Genomic DNA, 19,333 nt, shown 5'->3' with positions numbered 1-19,333 from the left:
TAATTAGATAGATAGACAGATATATAGATAGATAATTAGATAGATAGACAGATAGATAATTAGATAGATAGATATAGATAGTTAGATAGATAATTAGACAAACAGATAGAGATAGATAGATAATTAGATAGATAGATAGATAATTAGATAATTAGATATAGATAATTAGATAGATAGCTATAGATAGATAATTAGATAGATAGATGTAGAGAGAGAGAGACACACACACAGATAGATAGAGACAGACACACACAGATCGATAGCGACAGACACACAGATAGATAGAGACAGACACATATAGATAAAGAGAGAGGGGGGACAGATAGATAGATAAAGAGAGACACAGATAGATATAGAGAGAGAAACACAGATAGAGAGAGGGGGACAGATAGATAGAGACAGACAGACAGAGATAAGAGATCTGTAAAGCACAGCTGTAGGACGCAGTGCTGAGAGCCCTCAGTCACACATACAGGAGATGTGTAATGCCGCGTACACGCGACCATTTTTCGGGTTGTAAAAAAATGACGTTTTTAAGAGTCTAGAAAAAACAAAGTTTTTTTCAACTCGATCATTAATTATTATTATTGCCTACACACGATCGTGAAAAAAAAATGCTCTAGCAAAGCGCGGTGACGTACAACACGTACACTATAAAGGGGAAGTTCCATGCGGATAGCGCCACCCTTTGGGCTGCTTTTGCTGATTTTGTGTTAGTAAAAGACGATTCGTGCTTTTCAGTCTGTTACAGCGTGATGAATGTGCTTACTCCATTACGAACGGTAGTTTTACCAGAATGAGCGCTCCCGTATCATAACTTGCTTCTGAGCATGCGCGTTTTTTTCACGTCGTTAAAGCCCACACGACCATTTTTTACGACGTTAAAAACAACGTGAAAAAATAGAGCATGTTCGAAATTTTTAATGCCCATTTTTTACATCGTGAAAAATGCTCTGGAGCCCACACACCATCACTTTATGTGATGAAAAAAAACGACGTTTTTAAAAAAGGCCAATTGAAATGACTGTGTGTGGGGGAAAACGTTGTTTTATGTCTTGTGAAAAACGACAAAAAAAAATTGAAGCATGCTTCAATTTTTTGTGTCGTTTTTTGTGTCAATTTAAATGATAGTGTGTGGGCAAAACGACGTTTAAAACAACGTTTTTAAACCCGCGCATGCCCAGAAGCTAGTTATGAAGAGAGCTTCAATGGAAAAGAGTGGTGAACGTAACCGCGCTTTGCTAGAGCATTTTGAAAAAACGATGGTGTGTAGGCAACGTCGTTTTTGAAAATTACTTTTCAAAAACGTCGTTTTATTTCATGATTTAAAACGTCGTTTTTTTTTCATCACATAAAGTGATGGTGTGTACGCGGCATTAGAAAATTTAGAAAATTTGTAATTTTTGTTCATAAATTTTGGCCAAAATTTATACTGCTTACATATCTTTGGTAAAAATAACCCAAATATGTGTATATTATTTGGTCTTTGTGAAAGTCCACAAGCTATGGTGTCAATATCTGAAAATTTATCACACCTGAAGTACTGACGGCCTATCTCATTTATTGAGACCCTAACATGCCAGAAAAAAACATGTCACAAAATTGTCATATTACAGGTTATTTCTCACACACAGCATATGCATACCACAAATTACACCCCAAAACACATTCTGCTATTCCTCCCGAGTATGGCGATACCACATGTGTGAGACTTTTACACAGTGTGGCCACATACAGAGGCCCAACCTGCAGGGAGCACCATCAGGGGTTCTGGAACACCCAGGCCGATTCTGCCATTTCTCTACTACATGCAAAAATCATAACTTATTTGCTAGAAAATTACATAGAACCCCAAAACATTATATATGCTTTTTTATCAAAGACCCTAGAGAATACAATGGCGGTCATTACATTTTTATCTTGCACGGTATTTGCGCAAGCAATTTTTCAAACCCGTTTAAAAAAAAAAAATGTTTTGTGCTTAAAAAAAAAAAAAACAGTAAAGTTAGCCCAATGTTTTTGCATAATATGAAAGATGAAGTTACGCCGAGTAAATAGATACCTAACATGTCACCCTTCAAAATGTCACACGCTCGTGGAATGGCGCCAAACTTCGCTTTCCTAAAAAATCCCCATAGGCGACGCTTTAAATATTTTTACTGGTTACATGTTTTTAGTCTAGGGCCAAAATTATTGCTCTCGCACTAACGTTCGCACCGATACCTCACATGTGTAGCTTGAACACCGTTTTCATATGTCGGCGGGAATTACGTATATGCGTTCGCTTCTGCATGCAAGCACGCGGGGACAGGGACACTTTAAAAAAAAATGTATTGTTCATTTTACTTTATCTATTTTAGTTTGACACTTTTTTCCACACAAAAATTTTTTTTGATCACTTTTATTCCTATTTCAAAGAATGTAAACATCCCTTGTAATAGGAATATAGCATGACAGGTCCTCTTTACAGTGAGACGTGTGGTCAATAAGACCCCACATCTCACCTCTAGGCTGGGAAGCCTGAAATAAAAAAATTATCCTGGCTTTGATCGTAGCGGTGAGTCGGTAGAAGCACCGGAGGGTGGCGGGAGGGGGGGATGTATTGCGGGGTATTGCAGAGTATTGCACAGGGTATTGCGATATATTGCCCAGGGTATTGCAGAGTATTGCCCAGGGTATTGCAGAGTATTGCACAAGGTATTGCACAGGGTATTGCGGAGTATTGCACAGGGTATTGCAGAGTATTGCACAGGGTATTGCAGAGTATTGCACAGGGTATTGCAGAGTATTGCACAGGGTATTGCAGAGTATTGCACAGGGTATTGCAGAGTATTGCACAGGGTATTGCGGTGTATTGCCCAGGGTATTGCGGAGTATTGCACAAGGTATTGCAGAGTATTGCACAGGGTATTGCGGAGTATTGCACAGGGTATTGCAGAGTATTGCACAGGGTATTGCGGTGTATTGCACATGTTATTGCAGAGTATTGCACAGGGTATTGCAGTGTATTGCACAGGGTATTGCAGAGTATTGCACAGGGTATTGCAGAGTATTGCACAGGGTGTTGCAAAGTATTGCACAGGGTGTTGCGGTGTATTGCACAGGGTATTGCGGTGTCCGAGTGCCCAACTGGTCAGTCCGCCCCTGAATGTGTGAGATATACACTGTATTTGCTGCTATAATGGGAAATGTATGCAATCTTGGGAGACTGTTCTGGATGTGCTGTGTCTCTTTTCAATAAAACTTTATTTGATAAAAAAAAAAGCTGGGTATACACTAGTAGAACTTTTGTTGTAAGAATATTGTAAGAATATTCGTTCATTTTTCTAATCATTAGTGGATTCAAATCTATGTGAGGAGAAGGATGAATTTTTTTTGGATGAATGTACTTCTAATGCCGCGTACACACGATCATTTTTTGGCATGAAAAAAACTACGTTTTTCGGCATGTAGAAAAAACTTTGTTTTTTGCAACTTCATCATTAAAACGACGTTGCCCACACACGATAGTTTTTAATAAATTCTTTAGCAAAGCGCGGTGACGTCCAACGCGTACGACGGCACTATAAATGGGAAGTTCCATGCGGATGACGCCACCCTTGGGGCTGCTTTTGCTGATTTCCTGTTAGTAAAAGAAGATTCACGCTTTTCTGTCTGTTACAGCGTGATAAATGTGCTAACTCCATTATGAATGGTAGTTTTACCAGAACGAGCGCTCCCGTCTCATAGGGTAATAGAGGGCGCTAGACCACTCCGTGGTATATTAATCAATCATACGTGAAGTGATCCTGTGAAGAAATTTCTACTACATATAAGTACAAATATATAGAAAAAATATATGAATAAAATAAATATAAATTCAAACATCGAAATGTCTTTGTGTCATAAAATAATCAATGACATCAAGTCCCAATATTGTATCAAGTGATGTGTCACAAATAAGTGATAAATCTTCTTAATTTGCTGTATCTTGCTTTAAGTGGAAAAGGAAAATGCCACCACCACAATCCAGTCTTCTTTAACACCCAAAAATGTGTTGATGAGAAAAGAATGCTACGCATACATATATATATATATATACATATATATATATATATACACATATATATTTTTTTTCGGCTTTACTTTCTCTTTAATAAATTATGAAATTTTTAAATCTTTGTTAGAAGCAAATGAATGAATAACCTCTTCCCAACATGGGCATTCATTCCCACTGCATCCAAAGGATCCCTTGAATTGCAACCAATGGGGGGGATGCGATCTACTAGTATAAATGTAAATTATTATACATGAATAAATAAGACATCCCCTGAAAATAAGCCCTAATCTGTCTTTTGGAGCCAAAATTAATATAAGACAGTCTTATTTTTGGGGAAACACAGTACAGTACTATACTTTACTACTAAGTCCCTGCAATAAAGGCTTCCTACCTTCCTCACAAGATACTTCACAATGTTCATCCTTGACACTCCCACTGCCACAATGGATAAACTCCTGGGGGCATGTGTAGGAGTTTTGTCATCCTGGCCTGGGCAATCAAGATTGCTGAAAACCCTGAACTTGTAAGACGTTAGGGAAGAGACGCTGGCGTAAATAAGTGAGCTCATTGATGTTGTATTGCTGGAGGAGAGGTGTGTATTGGAAGGTTAAAGTGGTTGTAAAGCCAGTGATCCCAATTCCTGCCAGCCCCTCTGTTATAATAAGATATACAGGCATACCTCACTTTTAAGTACACAATGGGACCAGAGCATGTATGTAAAACGAAAATGTACTTAAAGTGAAACAATACCTTTTTTCACTTCTAGGGTATAGTGGGGGGTCAGGGGCTATAGTGGGGGTGTCAGGAGCTGTAGTTGAGGTCTCAGGGGCTGTAGTGGGGGTGTCAGGGGCACACTGGAACAGGGCGGGCTATGCTCTCGGAGCTTCAGCTCTTTCTACTGCGGCTGCAAATTGTCTGTACAGTACTTGTAAGGCACTTTACATACACTCGCGGTTATGTCCTTACTCGCGAGTGTATGTAAAGTGAGTGTACTTAAAGCGGGGTATGCCTGTACTACACAGCATGGGGCAGATCCACAGACATCTGCGCCGGGCGCAGCGTATCTAAGATACGTTACGCCGCCGTAACTTATCTTTTTTAAATGGAATCCACAACGAATCCGCGCCATAAGTTACGGCCGCGTAGTGTATCTATCGCGGCGTAAGGGCGCGGAATTCAAATGGATCTAATGGGGGCGTGTTTTATGTTAATACGTCGTGACCCGACGTAAACAACGTTTTTTTGGAACTGCGCATGCGCCGTCCCTGGGGTATCCCAGTGCGCATGCTCGAAATTAAACCGGAACCCACCAATGCTTACGACGGTGACGTCATTCTATGCAAATTCCTATTCGCGAACGACTTACGCAAACGGCGTAAAAAATTCTAAATTGTACGCGGGAAGGACGGCCATACTTAACATTGAGTACGCCTCAGTATAGCAGCTTTAACTATGCGCCGCCGAAAAATTGCATCTAAGATCCGAAGGCGTACGAAGACGTACGCCTGTATGATCAAGCCGAGATGCCATTGTATCTTGTTTTGAGGATTCAAAACAAAGATACGACGCAGGATTTTTGAAATTACGCCGGCATATCAATAGATACGCCGGCGTAATTTCTTTGTGGATCTACCCCTATGTGTGTTTTTGAAAATTCGTCAGGAAATACCTTATTTCACATTGCTGATGTGCGGTCACGTGACCACCACCCGCTCTTCTTTCCCGATACAAATACTACAGTGGGAGGGGCTGAGATTTCCCTCTGACGTCAGCCAGGCAGTCACTGGACCGCACATCGACAATGTGAAAAAGGGTATTTAGCTGTCGAATTTAAAAAAAAAACACACGCATTGTGTAGTATATCTTATTATTACAGATGGGCTGGCAGTAATTGGGACCACTAACGTTACTGCTGCAAGGAATAGCAGCCGGAGGGGAGGAGCAGGTTTTTTATCAGCTCATAAACTAGGAAGTGACAGGGAGAGCGGGAGAGGGAGAGCAGCGAGATGATAGAGGCGCGTAAACTGACCACAGAATCATGGATCAGCAGCCATGATTACCGTGGTCAGCACACTAAGGGGAACACAGGAGCAGGCAGAATCAACCAGGTATATTACAACATAGAATGGGACAAGTGACACTGCACAGGCATTATGTAGTTTAACATGCTTTACAGGAACAAGATTTTTAAGCACTTAGCGACCGCCCCACGTGCATTTACTCTGGTACCTAGTACATGATTTTACACTTCCGGGTCTGGGACCTGCTGATCGTTCTGGAAACAAGCAGAACGGCAGTCTGTAAACAAGGCAGATTGTCGTTCTGTCAGTGGGGGAAGGCTAAGCAGGAACAAGGATCTTTGCCTTCCCCTAGTCAAAGCACCTCCCCCACAGTGAGTAAGCACAACCTTGGGCATACATTTAACCCTTTGATCGTCCCTGATGTTAACTTCTTCTCACCCAATGTCATTAGTACAGTGACAGTGCATATGTTTTAGCACTGATCACAGTATTGGTGTCACTGGTCCCCAAAAAGTGTCAGTTAGTGTACAATTTCTCTGCTGCAAAATGCAGTCCCGCGATAAGTGGCTGACCGCCGCCGCCATTACTAGTAAAAAATAAACAAATAAAAAAGAAATAAAAATATCCCATAGTTTGTAGACGCTATAACATTTGCACAAACCAATCAATATATGCCTATCGGGATTTTCTTTACCAGAAATATGTACTATTGGCCTAAATTGATGAAGAATTTTGATCATTACATATTTTTTTTAATTATCGTCATTTTTTTTTTTTTTTGTTTATATGGCAAAAAATAAAAACCTCAGAGGTGATCAAATACCACAAAAATAAAGAGCTTTTTGTGGGGAAAAAGAATATAAATTTTGTTTAACCCCTTCCATACCGCGCCATAGGGAAATGACGGCGGCAGGAACCCCTCGCCGATCCGGGTGGACGTCATATGACGTCCTGTGTTCCCGACGATCTAGGGCGCGCGCGCCCGCGGCAGCGTATGTGACCCAGCGCGGGTTCCCCGGCGGCCGCGATTGCTGCCGGGCACCCTCGATTGTCGGTAATCACGGCAGGAGTGTGGATCTGTGTGTGTAAACACACAAATCCACCTCCTGTCAGCGGTGAGGAGACCAATGTGTGTTCCCAGTACAGAGGAACACACATCGGTCTCCTCCCCTTGAGAGTCCCCCTACAGTTAGAACACACCTTAGGGAACATATTAACCCCTTCAGCGCCCCCTAGTGGTTAACCCCTTCCCTGCCAGTCACATTTACACAGTAATCAATGCATATTTATAGCATTAATCGCTGTATAAATGTGAATGGTCCCAAAAACGTGTCAAAAGTGTCCGTTGTGTTCGCCGCAATGTCACGGTGACAGTAAAAAATCGCAAATCGCCGCCAATACTAGTAAAAAAAATTATAAAATAAAAATGCCATAAATCTATCACCTATTTTGTAGACGCTATAACTTTTGCGCAAACCAATCAATATACGATTATTGCGATTATTATTTTTTTTACCAAAAATATGTAGAATATGTATCGCCCTAAACTGAGGAAATGTTTTATTTATTTTTTTAAATTGTGATATTTATTAAATAAAAAAGAAAAAATTATTGTGGTTTTTTTTTTTTTTTTCGTTCTTCTTTTGTTAATAGCGCAAAAAATAAAAACCACAGAGATGATCAAATACCACCAAACGAAAGCTCTATTTGTGGGGGGGGGGGACATAAAGATTTAGTTTGGGTACAGTGTTGTATGACCACGCAATTGTCATTCAAAGTGCAACAGCGCTGAAAACTAAAAATTGGTCTGGGCAGGAAGGGGGTGAAAATGCAATGTATGGAAGGGGTTAAGTACAGTGTTGCATGACTGCACAATTGTCAGTTAAAGTAACGCAGTGCCGTATAGCAAAAAATGACCTGGTCGTGAAGGGGGTAAATATTCCAGAACGCAAGTGGCTAAAGAATGATATTTAAATGTAGATGAATGTAAAGGTGAATTCCAGACAAAACTTCTGTTACAGAATAATAACTACAAACACTGGACTTTGCTTTTTCTATGTAAATGTTACTTCTAATAGGATAAATGATGGGCTTTTCCTGGAGTGTGACTTTAAGGAGGAGCCGCAGCAGGTTCTCTTTGTCCAGCAGCCACACAAAGCCCCGAGCCTAATCTGCATATTCGCTTCATATTCATGAGTCAGCCCCGCCCAGCTTATGAAATATTTACCGCGGCGTTGCCGTTGGACGCAGGGAAAAGAGGCGGTGGCAGAGGCGCTCTGCTCGCTCAGAGAGGGAAAAATAGATCCGGAGCGTACCAAGTGCGGCGCGGGCGAGGGGGGGATTTTAGCGTTGAGTGTGTGAAGCGGAAGGCCGAGAGGCGGCAAGACCCCCCCTTGTGTCCGGGCGGTGTCGGGGTGGTAGGGGCCCGGGCGCTGTGTGACGGAGGATACGGTGAGGAGAATTCGGTGGAGGATGGAGGGGGCCGCAGAAAACGAGGCCGAGAGTCGGCCGGGCCCGGAGGAGAGGAGCGGCGAGAGAGAGGCCTTGAGCCTGCTGGAGACGTGTGGGGTGTGCCGGGCTAATATTCAGAGTCGGAGCCCCCGTTTACTGCCATGTCTGCACTCTGTGTGCGCCGCCTGTCTGCCTGGAGCCCAGAGGTTCACCGCCCTGCCCGGGCTACTGCAAGGGGGCAACGCCGGGACCGTACAGGGTGAGTACCGGGGAGTGGGCGGGCCTTGCTCTCTTCATACCGTATAATGTACTGCATAGGTGATTGTTACTAGTCAACAACAACCCCCCCCCTTACTGTACTCTCCTCCCACCATACTCCCTTATACTGAAATCTTCTGCCCCCTATATCACTAACCCCCCTCAATATCATTGTTACCCCCTTATTGTACTATTCTGCCCCACATCACAATCTCCATACTGTACTATATTGCCCCATCCATATCACTGTTACCTGCATGTTATACTATTATTACTATTATTACCCCCATGCTGTACTATACTGCCCCCTCACCCCCTGATGCCACTATGACCCCCATACCGCCCCTTCTATAACACTATTCATTCCATGCTGTACTATACTGCCCCCTATATTACTATGATCCCCATACTGCTCCACTATAAGGCCTTGTTCACACTACTTGGAACTAAACCCTCCTCTCCCTCTCAGCCATGGAGGCTGCCATCTTGTCCCCTGTTCGCTCTGTAACTACATGTGATCAGTTATGACTCCAGACACTTGACTGTTTTGAAATGCAAGCCATTGTGACTGTTGGCATTCCTGGCATGCTGGGAATGTAGCTGTCTTTTATTTGAAACCGTTAAAGCGATGGGTTTAGTTCCAGTGTAAAGTGAAACTTTAGTCAGAAAATTTCAAGTGGAGGTCCACCTAAAGTCAGCTGCTGACTTAATAAATGGACACTTGCCTGTCCAGGGTGCCCGCAATGTCGGTAGCCAAAGCCGAGCAATCGATTGCCTGTCCCCGCCGCCATCCTCGGTGAGGAAATCAGGAAGTGAAGCAATGCAGCTTCACTTCCTGGTTCCCTACTGATCATGCATGAGTCGCGCAGCGCGTTCTCACTGTCTTCTGGGACCAGTTTGTTTCCCAGAAGACAGTGTGGGGGGGGTGACTCCCGCGGGAGTCTCTGCCCGTTAGTGGTTGCAAATGCCTGTACCTGTATAATGTGTCTGCACCCCCCTGAAAGGTGCCAAATGTGACATTGGAGGGGGGGCGGGGTTCCGAAAAGCCTAGGTTCATTTTTTGTATGGACATCTGCTTTAAGTGCTGCTAGATCGCAATCGAATGAAATCCGGAACTCGCTGCAACGCTTCACCTTTTTTATTGATCCTTCATGCAGAAGACATCAGACAATTCTGGGTACAATAAAAGTTGACGCTTTTTGCACTGTGACTGGCAATTACTCATGATGAGGTGTACAGTTATGATGAGGTGTACAGTTATGTCTGTGCTAACAAGGTCTATTCCATAAGACCCCCATACTGTACTATAATGCTCTCTAGAGCTGCACAATTAATTGTGAAGAATCAAAATCGCAATCTTTTTCCCTTCCCCATGTCACGGTTCTCTCTAACAAGTGCAGAGAGTTCTCCCAGCTTGATAAACTAAATCCAGGCAGCCTGTCAAGTTTTAATACAACACGCGAATAAGTGGAAACAAAGTATCTCTTGGTTCTTTTATCAATGGCAGAGACCCTAGAGAATACTATGGTGGTGGTTGCAATATTTTGTCACACCGTATTTGCGCAGCGGTTTTTCAAATCCAATAAAAAAAAAAAAAAATACACTTTATTGAATTAAGAAAAAAATATAAAATAAACAGCAAAGTTGGCCCAATTTTTTTTGTATAATGCGAAAGATGTTACACTGCGAGAATCGTGATCTTTATTCTAAGCTAAAAAAAAAATGTGATTCTCACTTTAGCCAGCATCGTGCAGCTCTACTGCTCTCTATCATGGTTACCCCTTTACTTGCCCCACCCCCCCTGTCACTGCAGCCCCCATTGTGTGCTATCCTGCCCCCTATATTACTATTCCCATACTATTTTCATAAGACTCCATGCTGTCCTATATAGAGGTAGACCGATATATCGGCCGATATTTGGCCATTTTTGATAAATCGTCATCGCCTGATTATCAAATTTAGGCTGCTATTTTTCACTGACCGCCGTTCCTCCTCCCTTCTCCACACTCGGCGGCTCTGGCAGCATCAAGCGCTGCGCTGAGTGTGAAACCGACAAGAGAGGAGAGAGAAACTGTCAGCTTGATGTCTGGGGTGGGCGGGACCCAGCAGCTACATTACACCAGCCAATGGGATGGTATCTGGGCGGGCCACTACGTGTATGTGGCCCCGCCCCTTTATAAAGCAGCCCAATCATTGGCTGGTGTAATTTAGCTGCTGGGTCCCGCCCACCCCTGACATCTAGCTGACCGCTCCTCTCCTCTGTTAGTTTCACACAGTGTCACTCGGCTTGGTGTGAAACCTGCCAGTGTCGCCCACCAATCAGTGCCAGTGCCAATTGGTGCCACCTGCTAGTGCCATCTGTTGGTTCCAAATCGGTGCCATCTGTACTGAGGACATCAAGTGTGTACTAGAGTGACAGGAGTAAGCAGGGTGGAGTGGGTGAGGTTGTGTTTTTCCCCCCTTTTTTTTTATTTTATTTATTTATTTTGGCCTAAAATATCAATCACAAAAATCGGCATCATATATCGGCCATCGGCCGCCTCCAATTTCTAAATATCGGCCAGAGAAAAACCCATATCGGTCTACCTCTAGTCCTATATGCCCTCTTTTATTACTGTGACCATGCCATATTAGTGTGCCTTCCATACTGTACTTCTCCATATAACCCTATTATCCCCATAGTGTACTATCCTGCCCCATCTGTATGTTCCATTTCTCATTGTTGCCCCTGTACTGTGACCCCCCCCCCTTATACTGTAATATACTGCCTCCCTTTATCAATAAATCCTCCATACAACTGTGACCCCTCTACTGTACAAGTGTTTCCTTTATCACTGAGTCCCCCAAACTGTGCTATCTTGGCTTTCATATCACTATTCCCCCCTTACTGTACTATCCTGCCTCCCCATATCACTCACCCCCCCCTCCCTACACTGTACTAATCTGCAACCATGTATATGTTTGACCCCTGCTCCCCCCCCCCTGTACTAGATTATCTTGCCCCTTTACCTGCTGGAGGTAAAGTTTTTAAATCTGGTTTATGATCAGGATTTTTAGTTTTTATAATGTGTTGGGGTTATGTTTATTATTTGGGGATAATGCTGGAGAAAGTGGTGGTATTTGCATTTTGGTAGTTTGCTTTTCTGTGTGTTTTTTTTTTTTTTTTTTTTTTTTTTGTTAGTCATACTTGCTACCTCTGTGTAGTTGGTTTTGCACAGGGTGGTCCTGATCCTCCTCCTTCTGGGGTCCCTCAGTGGCGCTCCTCCTCTTCTCAAGTGCCCTGTTGGAGAGCCTCTCCCCCTCAGGGCTCTTGTGTCCTGCTGCTGCGTCCATTGACACAGACAACCTCACTCGGGGCCTGTCCCCAGCTTTGACAGCCGCGGGAGCCAATGGCTGTGCTGCTATCTATCCAGTCAGGACCTGCGACACTGGCTGGAGCTGGTGTGCTCGTTCCTGTCGCTGAAAAGACCGGGTTCAGGCAAGTAAGGGGGGGGGGGGGCTGCTGCTGCATAAAAGGAGTTTTTTCACCTTAATGTATAGAACGCATTAAGGTGCAAAACCTCCATGGTTTACAACCCCTTTTAATAAAGTATTCAATTGTATCACCTTGCATCCACCCCACCTATACTGGGCTATCCTGCCCCCCAAATTACTGTACCCTATATCATTGTAACAACCATACTATAATCTGCTGCCCCTCTATTACTGTGACCCCCCCATATTGGCATATCCTGCCTACCTATATTGTATCCCCTTAGTGTACTACACTGCTCAAATCTATCCTATCTATCTATCTATCTATCTATCTATCTATCTATCTATCTATCTATCTATCTATCTATCTATCTATCTATCTATCTATCTATCTATCTATCTATCTATCTATCTATCTAAACTCAACGTGTGTGTGTGTATGTTCTAGCATCACGGCTAAAGATATTAACATGAAACTTGGCACACATGTTACTTATATGTCAGCAACAAACATAGGATAGGTGGTTTAACCCTTACCCACCCCCATTTGCCATGGTCGGGGTTTTTCTTTAAAGTCCCATTCAACTCTATGGGAAATACATGTTACTTCGTAACTTCCAAACGGCTGTAGATATTTCGATAACACTTGGTCACATGTTACTTATATGTCCACTTAAACTATAGGATAGTTAATTTATCCCTTAACTACCCCCATTTGTGAGGGTCGGGGTTTTTGTTTAAAGTCCCATGCAAATCAATGGGAAATGTATGTTCCCACATAACTTCTGTACGCCTGGAGATATTTCAATAATACCTGCTATACATATTACTTATATGCCAAATAAAAATATATGACAGTTAAATTAACCCTTGCCTACACCTTTATATAAAAGATGGGTATATTTACATTACTATGATTTTCCTCCCCAAAAGGTTAAGATAGGAAGACCGGGCAACGACAGGTATTCAGCTAGTATAATACTATAACCAGCCCCACCCCATGTCATGACTATGACGCCTTACTGTACTGTCTGCACCTTTTCTAATTGTTACCCCCCCCCCCTATACTGCCCAATGTAGGCGCTTTAGAATATGAGTGCAGGTTGAGAGTCTGAGATGTGTCAATATCCTGGACTCACAGATGTGTATTATCCTTTTAGCCTAGGTTCACACTGCTGCGAATTCAAAATCGCGGTAAAATTCGCGGCCGCAATTTAATGTAAATCGCGGCCCGAAATCGCAAAAAGTAGTACAGGAACTACTTTTTGAAATCGCAGATGCGGCGTCGCACTGATTAGGACAGTGCCATTGCCGCCGATTTGAGATGCGATTTGACATGTCAAATCGCATCTCAAATCGTTTCCAGTGTGAACCAGGGCTAAAAGTGGAGTTTCCATCAAAAATATAACTTTGCTTTATATTGTAGCTTAGACCTGAGAAAGAAAAAGAAATACATTTTTACTCACCTCGAAATGCCTGTTGCTATGCGGTCCCACAAAATCTGCCTTCCTATTTCCCTCAGATCCTGACGTCGGCTCCCAGGATGCCGTGCGCTTCCCCTGTGTCTCCCGGCTTGTTGATGTTTATGAGTTGCCATCACAACGGTGTGCACTTTCGCCGCCGCTCAATGTGATGGCAACCCAAGTGTTTGGCGATGCTGCAGTTCTATTGCGGACGCACGAGAATGGGGCGGGATGGGCGGCTCTTTCAGCTAGTCATCCACAGTATTTCCGGAAGTAATTGCTTGTGGGCTTCACAATGCCCACAAGCAAAATGAGAACGTTCTGCAGACAACACTATAAAGTGTTCCTTTTGAATAACTCTGCGGAACGACGGGACTTTTTTAAATAGTAAGTGATACTATATTGACATTTACAACGAGGGATGAAATCAGATATGTTTAAAAATTGAAAAATGTAATGGGAACCCCGCTTTAATTGCACTCCCATGCCATTTTCAATTTGACCATTTATGATGGGACCTCAAGTCCTTTGAAGACCCTGTTTAGTGGTACTTTACAATATGTCCACAGGGGTTTACATACGCATATGAGAAGGTCTGTATAATATATTTGTACACACAGTGCATCCGGAAAGTATTCACAACGCTTAACTTTTTCCACATTTTTTTTTTTGTGTTGGTCTTATTTCAAAATTGATTAAATTCATTTATTTTCCTTGACATTCTACAAACAATACCCCATAATGACAATGTGAAAAAAGTTGGTTTGAAATCTCTGCAAATTGATTTAAAAAAAATCACATGTACTACACTGCTAGACTATAATACCAAGACCAGCCCCCCATGTCATGACACCTTACTGTACTGTCTGCACCCTTTCTAATTGTTACCCCCCCCCCTTTACTGCCCAATGTAGGCGCTTTAGAATGTGAGTGCAGGTTGAGTCTGACAAGACGATGATTGAACTTTTTGGCCTGAATGGCAAGCATTATGTCTGGAGGAAACCAGGCACCGCTCATCACCTGGCTAATGCCATTACAGTGAAGCATGGTGGTGGCAGCATCATGTTGTGGGGAGGTTTTTTAGCGGAAGTAACTATGAGATTAGACGGGATCAAGTAATGCAGCAATGTGCAGAGACATCCTTGATTAAAACCTGGTCCAGAGCGCTCTGGACCTAAGACTGGGGCAAAGGTTAATCTTCCAACAGGACAACGACCCTAAGTTGAGAATGCTCCCTATCCAACCTGATGGAACTTAAAGGGGGTTGTAAAGCTTTGTGGTGGTTTATTATTTATTTTAAATACATGGTATACTTTCCACCTCTGCAGGGGTTTTGCAGGAAGTAGCCCTGACCCTCCTCCTTTTGCGGTTCCTATACAGTGCTCCTGGCTTCTCCCCTCGCTTTGAATGCCCTCTTGGAGACCTGCTTTCCAAGGGGGCATGCTCCCGAGTTCTGCTGCTGCATCCATTGACACAGACAACAGGATGTTAGAAAAAGTCCTGCAAGCAGCATCTTCGGAGCGGTTTAAGAGCAGTGAATATACCGCTCCTCTCCCCCGCCCATTGAAATGAATGGGCACCGCTGCCGAAGCGCCTTACAAAGCTCTTGGGCAGCGGCGATTTGCGGGCACATTTCCTTGGTGGCTGAAAAGCGCTGCTATAACGAGTTTTAGCAGCGCTTTACCGCTAACACGGAGCAGTGCCAGTGTGGAAGGGGTCTTGGAGCTTTGGACAGAATGACTAAATACTACAGATATACTGTGTGAGCTTTTTTTCCAGAATTGATGACTGCGGTTTTTAACCACTTTTTAAAGTTGATCTCCAACTTTACAATTGCTTTCACTAGTTTGTTTGGTCAAGCTTGCAACGACAACTACATACAGTATACAGCACTGTGTCCTACCTGGTGGGGTGCGCATTTACCTTCCTACACCCGGGAAACAAATTGCTTTGCTCAGGTATTCATAGGCAGCTTTGTATTCTCTGGCTGAGGCAGAGATCGTGATGGTGTCGGTGTGCCTCTCTGCATCCAGACAATACAAATGTGTGGCTGAGTTTTTGTTTTTTTTCCTGGGTGTAGGGGGGGAGGGGGGGGAGTCTGCGTCCCACAGCCAGCACACATCTCCATACAGTATATACAGTGCGCCCAGCAGGCGCACCTGTTGGTGTAGGAGAAACTTAGTCTAGGCCTGCTTTGCCCAAACACACTAGCTGACGTTGCAGTAGAGATTGTCTTTAGAAAAAAGACTAAGTGGGGTTTTCAGCTTTACAAATAGATGAAACTAGTTGGAAAATGAAAACCTTTTGACCTGAAAAGTACATTTGCACCGAGTTGGCTAGCTTATCTGCACATAGCTAGCCACATGCCCGGATTTCCTCACATGTAATAGTGCTCAGGTCATGTGATTGGTCACTTGGGAGTTTGCAGTAAGCTGGCCATACAGAGTTTACTGAGCATAACCAGAAAATCCATATCTCCTATTTCTGTTATACAGGGTGGATAGAGGAATGTTCTACTGGCCATTGTATTCTGACAGCTGGCCCTCATGGCTGTCAGATTACCTAAACATCGACTGTGTCCAAATAGTTGCAGTCACTGGGTAACTCCCCTTTTCTTTTTCTTTTTGCCCAGCTTCTTGATTTCCCAGTTATACAAAGTAGAACTGTGGTTTTTGGTCCTTGACAGGAATTGGCTGAAGAGTAAGCCACGTATGGCCGGCTTTTTGGGGAAAGTTTGGCGAAAAAAAGTTGCATTATTACATTGGACAGTTATACAGTAATATATAATATACAGTAATAGTATTCCCATTGGGGCAGGGTTAGAATTTTCTTTAATAAGCTGTGCTATGTGAAATATGTGATACGGCGAGCAATCTCAGCTTGAGTTACTGTTTAATAACTGTGGAATAAGGACACTATTTAATCACGTTCTGAGAACTGTCGCGGTGCAAGAAGCCCTTTGTAGAATGTCCTGAAATACAGTACGGCGTTTATAACTTGTATATTGCACATTCTGCTTTGCTCTATAATGAAATGGTCTTTGGCACTCGTGAAATGGACCTGTGAGGTATGCTTTACGTATAAAGATCTACTATTTGTTACAATGGCTGCATATTTTAGCTCTCTCCAGCCAGGTATACAAAATGTGTTTAGAAGATAGTAATTACAATCTGTTAACAATCCCTTCTTGTATATAACCCATTTACTTTTAGTAGCATGCCCTCTGTGTTCCTGGTAGACTTCTGCACAATACTTTCCCTGCATTGTTTGGCTGATCTGGCTTAATGACTTTTTAAATTGTATGTACTGAAGGATGAAGATGTAGAACCTAGTTTTCTGATGTTTGCCTTATGCACCCTGAGTTTTTAAAATTGGACTCTGAGCAAACAGATATTAAAAATGCATCTAAGAGAAGCTTTATCTGCCAAATGATCTGTATTTGTCCATCCTCTTCTAAGATTTAGGGCTCTTTCACATGGGTGGAGTTGCCAGCTCAGTGGGGACTCTGTCCACTTCGCTAATGCAGGGCAGACACTCGCTACCCTCTTTCCTCTATGGGCTGATTGGATAGAAATGGGCCGCTTGTCTATTTTTACATCCAATTGTCAGGTCTGATGTCAGCAGGTCCGTAGACACCCGCTGCTCCATAAAGGAGACTGGAGGGTCTGAAAACTGACTGTTGGACGCACTGCACTCCCTGTAATAGTGTGACAACACTGCTCAGTACAGTTGTCACCCTGGACAGGAAGTGAGTTAAAGGGGTTGTAAAGGAATTTTTATTTTTCCCCCCTAAATGGCTTCCTTTACCTTAGTGCAGTCCTAATTCACTTGCCTACATCCTTCAATTTTTCTTTTAAATGTCCTTATTTCTTCTAAGAAATGCTCACTTCCTGTTCTTCTGTCTGTAACTCAACACCGTTGAGGGGGCGAGCAGGCAAGTCAGGACACTCCTTTGCAGATAAAGGAGCTGTGTGTTAGTGGGGGTCCTGACACTCCTGCTCTCCCCCTCAAGAGGCTTTCTCCACGCCAGGAAGAAAGCCTTGCATTACTGTGTGTAGTTACAGACCGAAGAACAGGAAGTGAGGATTTCTCAGAAGAAATAAGAACATTTAAAAGCAAAATCGAAGGATGAGGTAAGTGGAGGACTGCACTAAGGTAAAGGAATAAGTAATAGGGAAAACATATTTTTTTCCCTTAAATTATTTGTATTAGGTTAAAGTTGTAAGAAAAATGCAGCCACCACATCAGAGGATTTGGGTTTAGATACTTTTTATGTAAGGCCCCTTGCACACGGATGTCATAATTTTACTGATGCTTACTCAGGGACTTGTGATGCCCATGTGCAAGGGGCCAAGACGGTGTAGAGACTAGAGCTGCACAATTCTGACTAAAATGAGGATCGCAACTATTTATTTTTTGCTTGAAATAAAGATCATGATTCTCAGTGTAACATCTTTCATATTGTACAAAAAATTAGGCTAACTTTACTGTTTTTGAATATTTTTTGGGGGGGGGGTTTAACATGACCGCTGTGCAAGTACAGTGTGACAAAATATTGCGACAATCTCCATTTTATTCTCCAGTGTCTCTTCTAAAAATGTATGGATGCCTCTAAGTAATTTTCTAGCAAAAAAAACAGATATTTTTAACTTTGTAAGCAACAAGTGTCGAAAAAGGTTTAGTCTTAAAAGCAGAGTTCCATCCAAAAATGAATTTGGCACCGTTCAGGGGGGAGTAGATACCTGCCCCCCCCCCCCTCCATGCTGTCTTCTGGGGGACACACGGGTCCCAAAAGACAGCACGGAACATGCAGTGCAGTAGGGAACCAGACTGTGAAGCCGCAAAGCTTAATTTCCTGATTCCCTTACTAGCATCGCCGGTGTCTCCACCTGGAGCCGAGGGATGGGTCGGCTTCGGGTGAGGACATTGCGGGCACCCTGGACAGGTAAGTGTCCTAATATTTAAAAGTCAGCAGCTGCAGTATTTGTAGAACGTGTTTTTTTTTTTTTTTTTTTTTTTTTACAGCTCTGCTGTTTGAATCACAATTTACATTTTTTAATGATTAATCGTGCAGCTCTAGAGTAATTCTCTCGCAGCGTAGCATCTTTTACAAAAAAACTGGGCTAATGTTTGGGAGTTCTAAGTTTTTTTTTTTCTAGCAAAAAAAAAATAGATATTGCTTACCTTGCCCTACAAGTGGTTAAACTGACCTCATTTGAGCCCCTTTGGCACGGCCGTTCCGTAGGTTTGTTTTTCATCCATCCTTTGACGGATGAAAAAAGGACATGCATGGATCTCTATGGGATAGTGGATGATCATCTTTCTCTAAGCTTTGTTTTTTTATGACGGGGGAAACCCCTAAAATTATAATTTAATTTTATTTTTTTTACATCGGAACGTATGTCGGCGGCCGATTCGTGACATCCGTTTTTTTATTTTTTGCCTCCTTAAAACACACTGTCTTGAGCTGGTTGCTAAGGAGGAGGCCAGAAAGCCAGCCGCCGCATCCTTAACAACCAATGAGTCGTCAGCTGTCCACAGGATTACCCGTTGATGGCTGAATAAAAAAAATTGGCAAAAATTGTGGTGGGGGGGGGGGGGAATGGTGTGGGACCCCCCAAATTCCA

The 19,333-nt window shown here is 43.0% G+C and overlaps 1 protein-coding gene across 4 annotated transcripts in view; it reads left to right on the top strand.

Annotated features, from left to right (window-relative positions):
• The first annotated feature begins 8,329 nt into the window (after positions 1-8,329).
• Positions 8,330-19,333, top strand: part of TRIM24 (tripartite motif containing 24) — a 137,333-nt gene continuing 126,329 nt past the window's right edge. For all 4 annotated transcript variants that reach the window (XM_040345407.1, XM_040345409.1, XM_040345408.1 and 1 more), the window contains exon 1: positions 8,330-8,770. In XM_040345407.1, coding sequence (XP_040201341.1) covers positions 8,533-8,770 — 238 coding nt within the window. In that variant the 5' untranslated portion in view covers positions 8,330-8,532. The remainder of the gene's footprint in view (positions 8,771-19,333) is intronic.

This window comes from Rana temporaria, chromosome 3 (genome assembly GCF_905171775.1).
Source record: "Rana temporaria chromosome 3, aRanTem1.1, whole genome shotgun sequence".
NCBI classification, from domain to species: domain Eukaryota; kingdom Metazoa; phylum Chordata; class Amphibia; order Anura; family Ranidae; genus Rana; species Rana temporaria.
The sequence above is the reverse complement of the archived record's forward strand: the minus strand, read 5'-3'. Positions and strand labels throughout refer to the sequence as shown.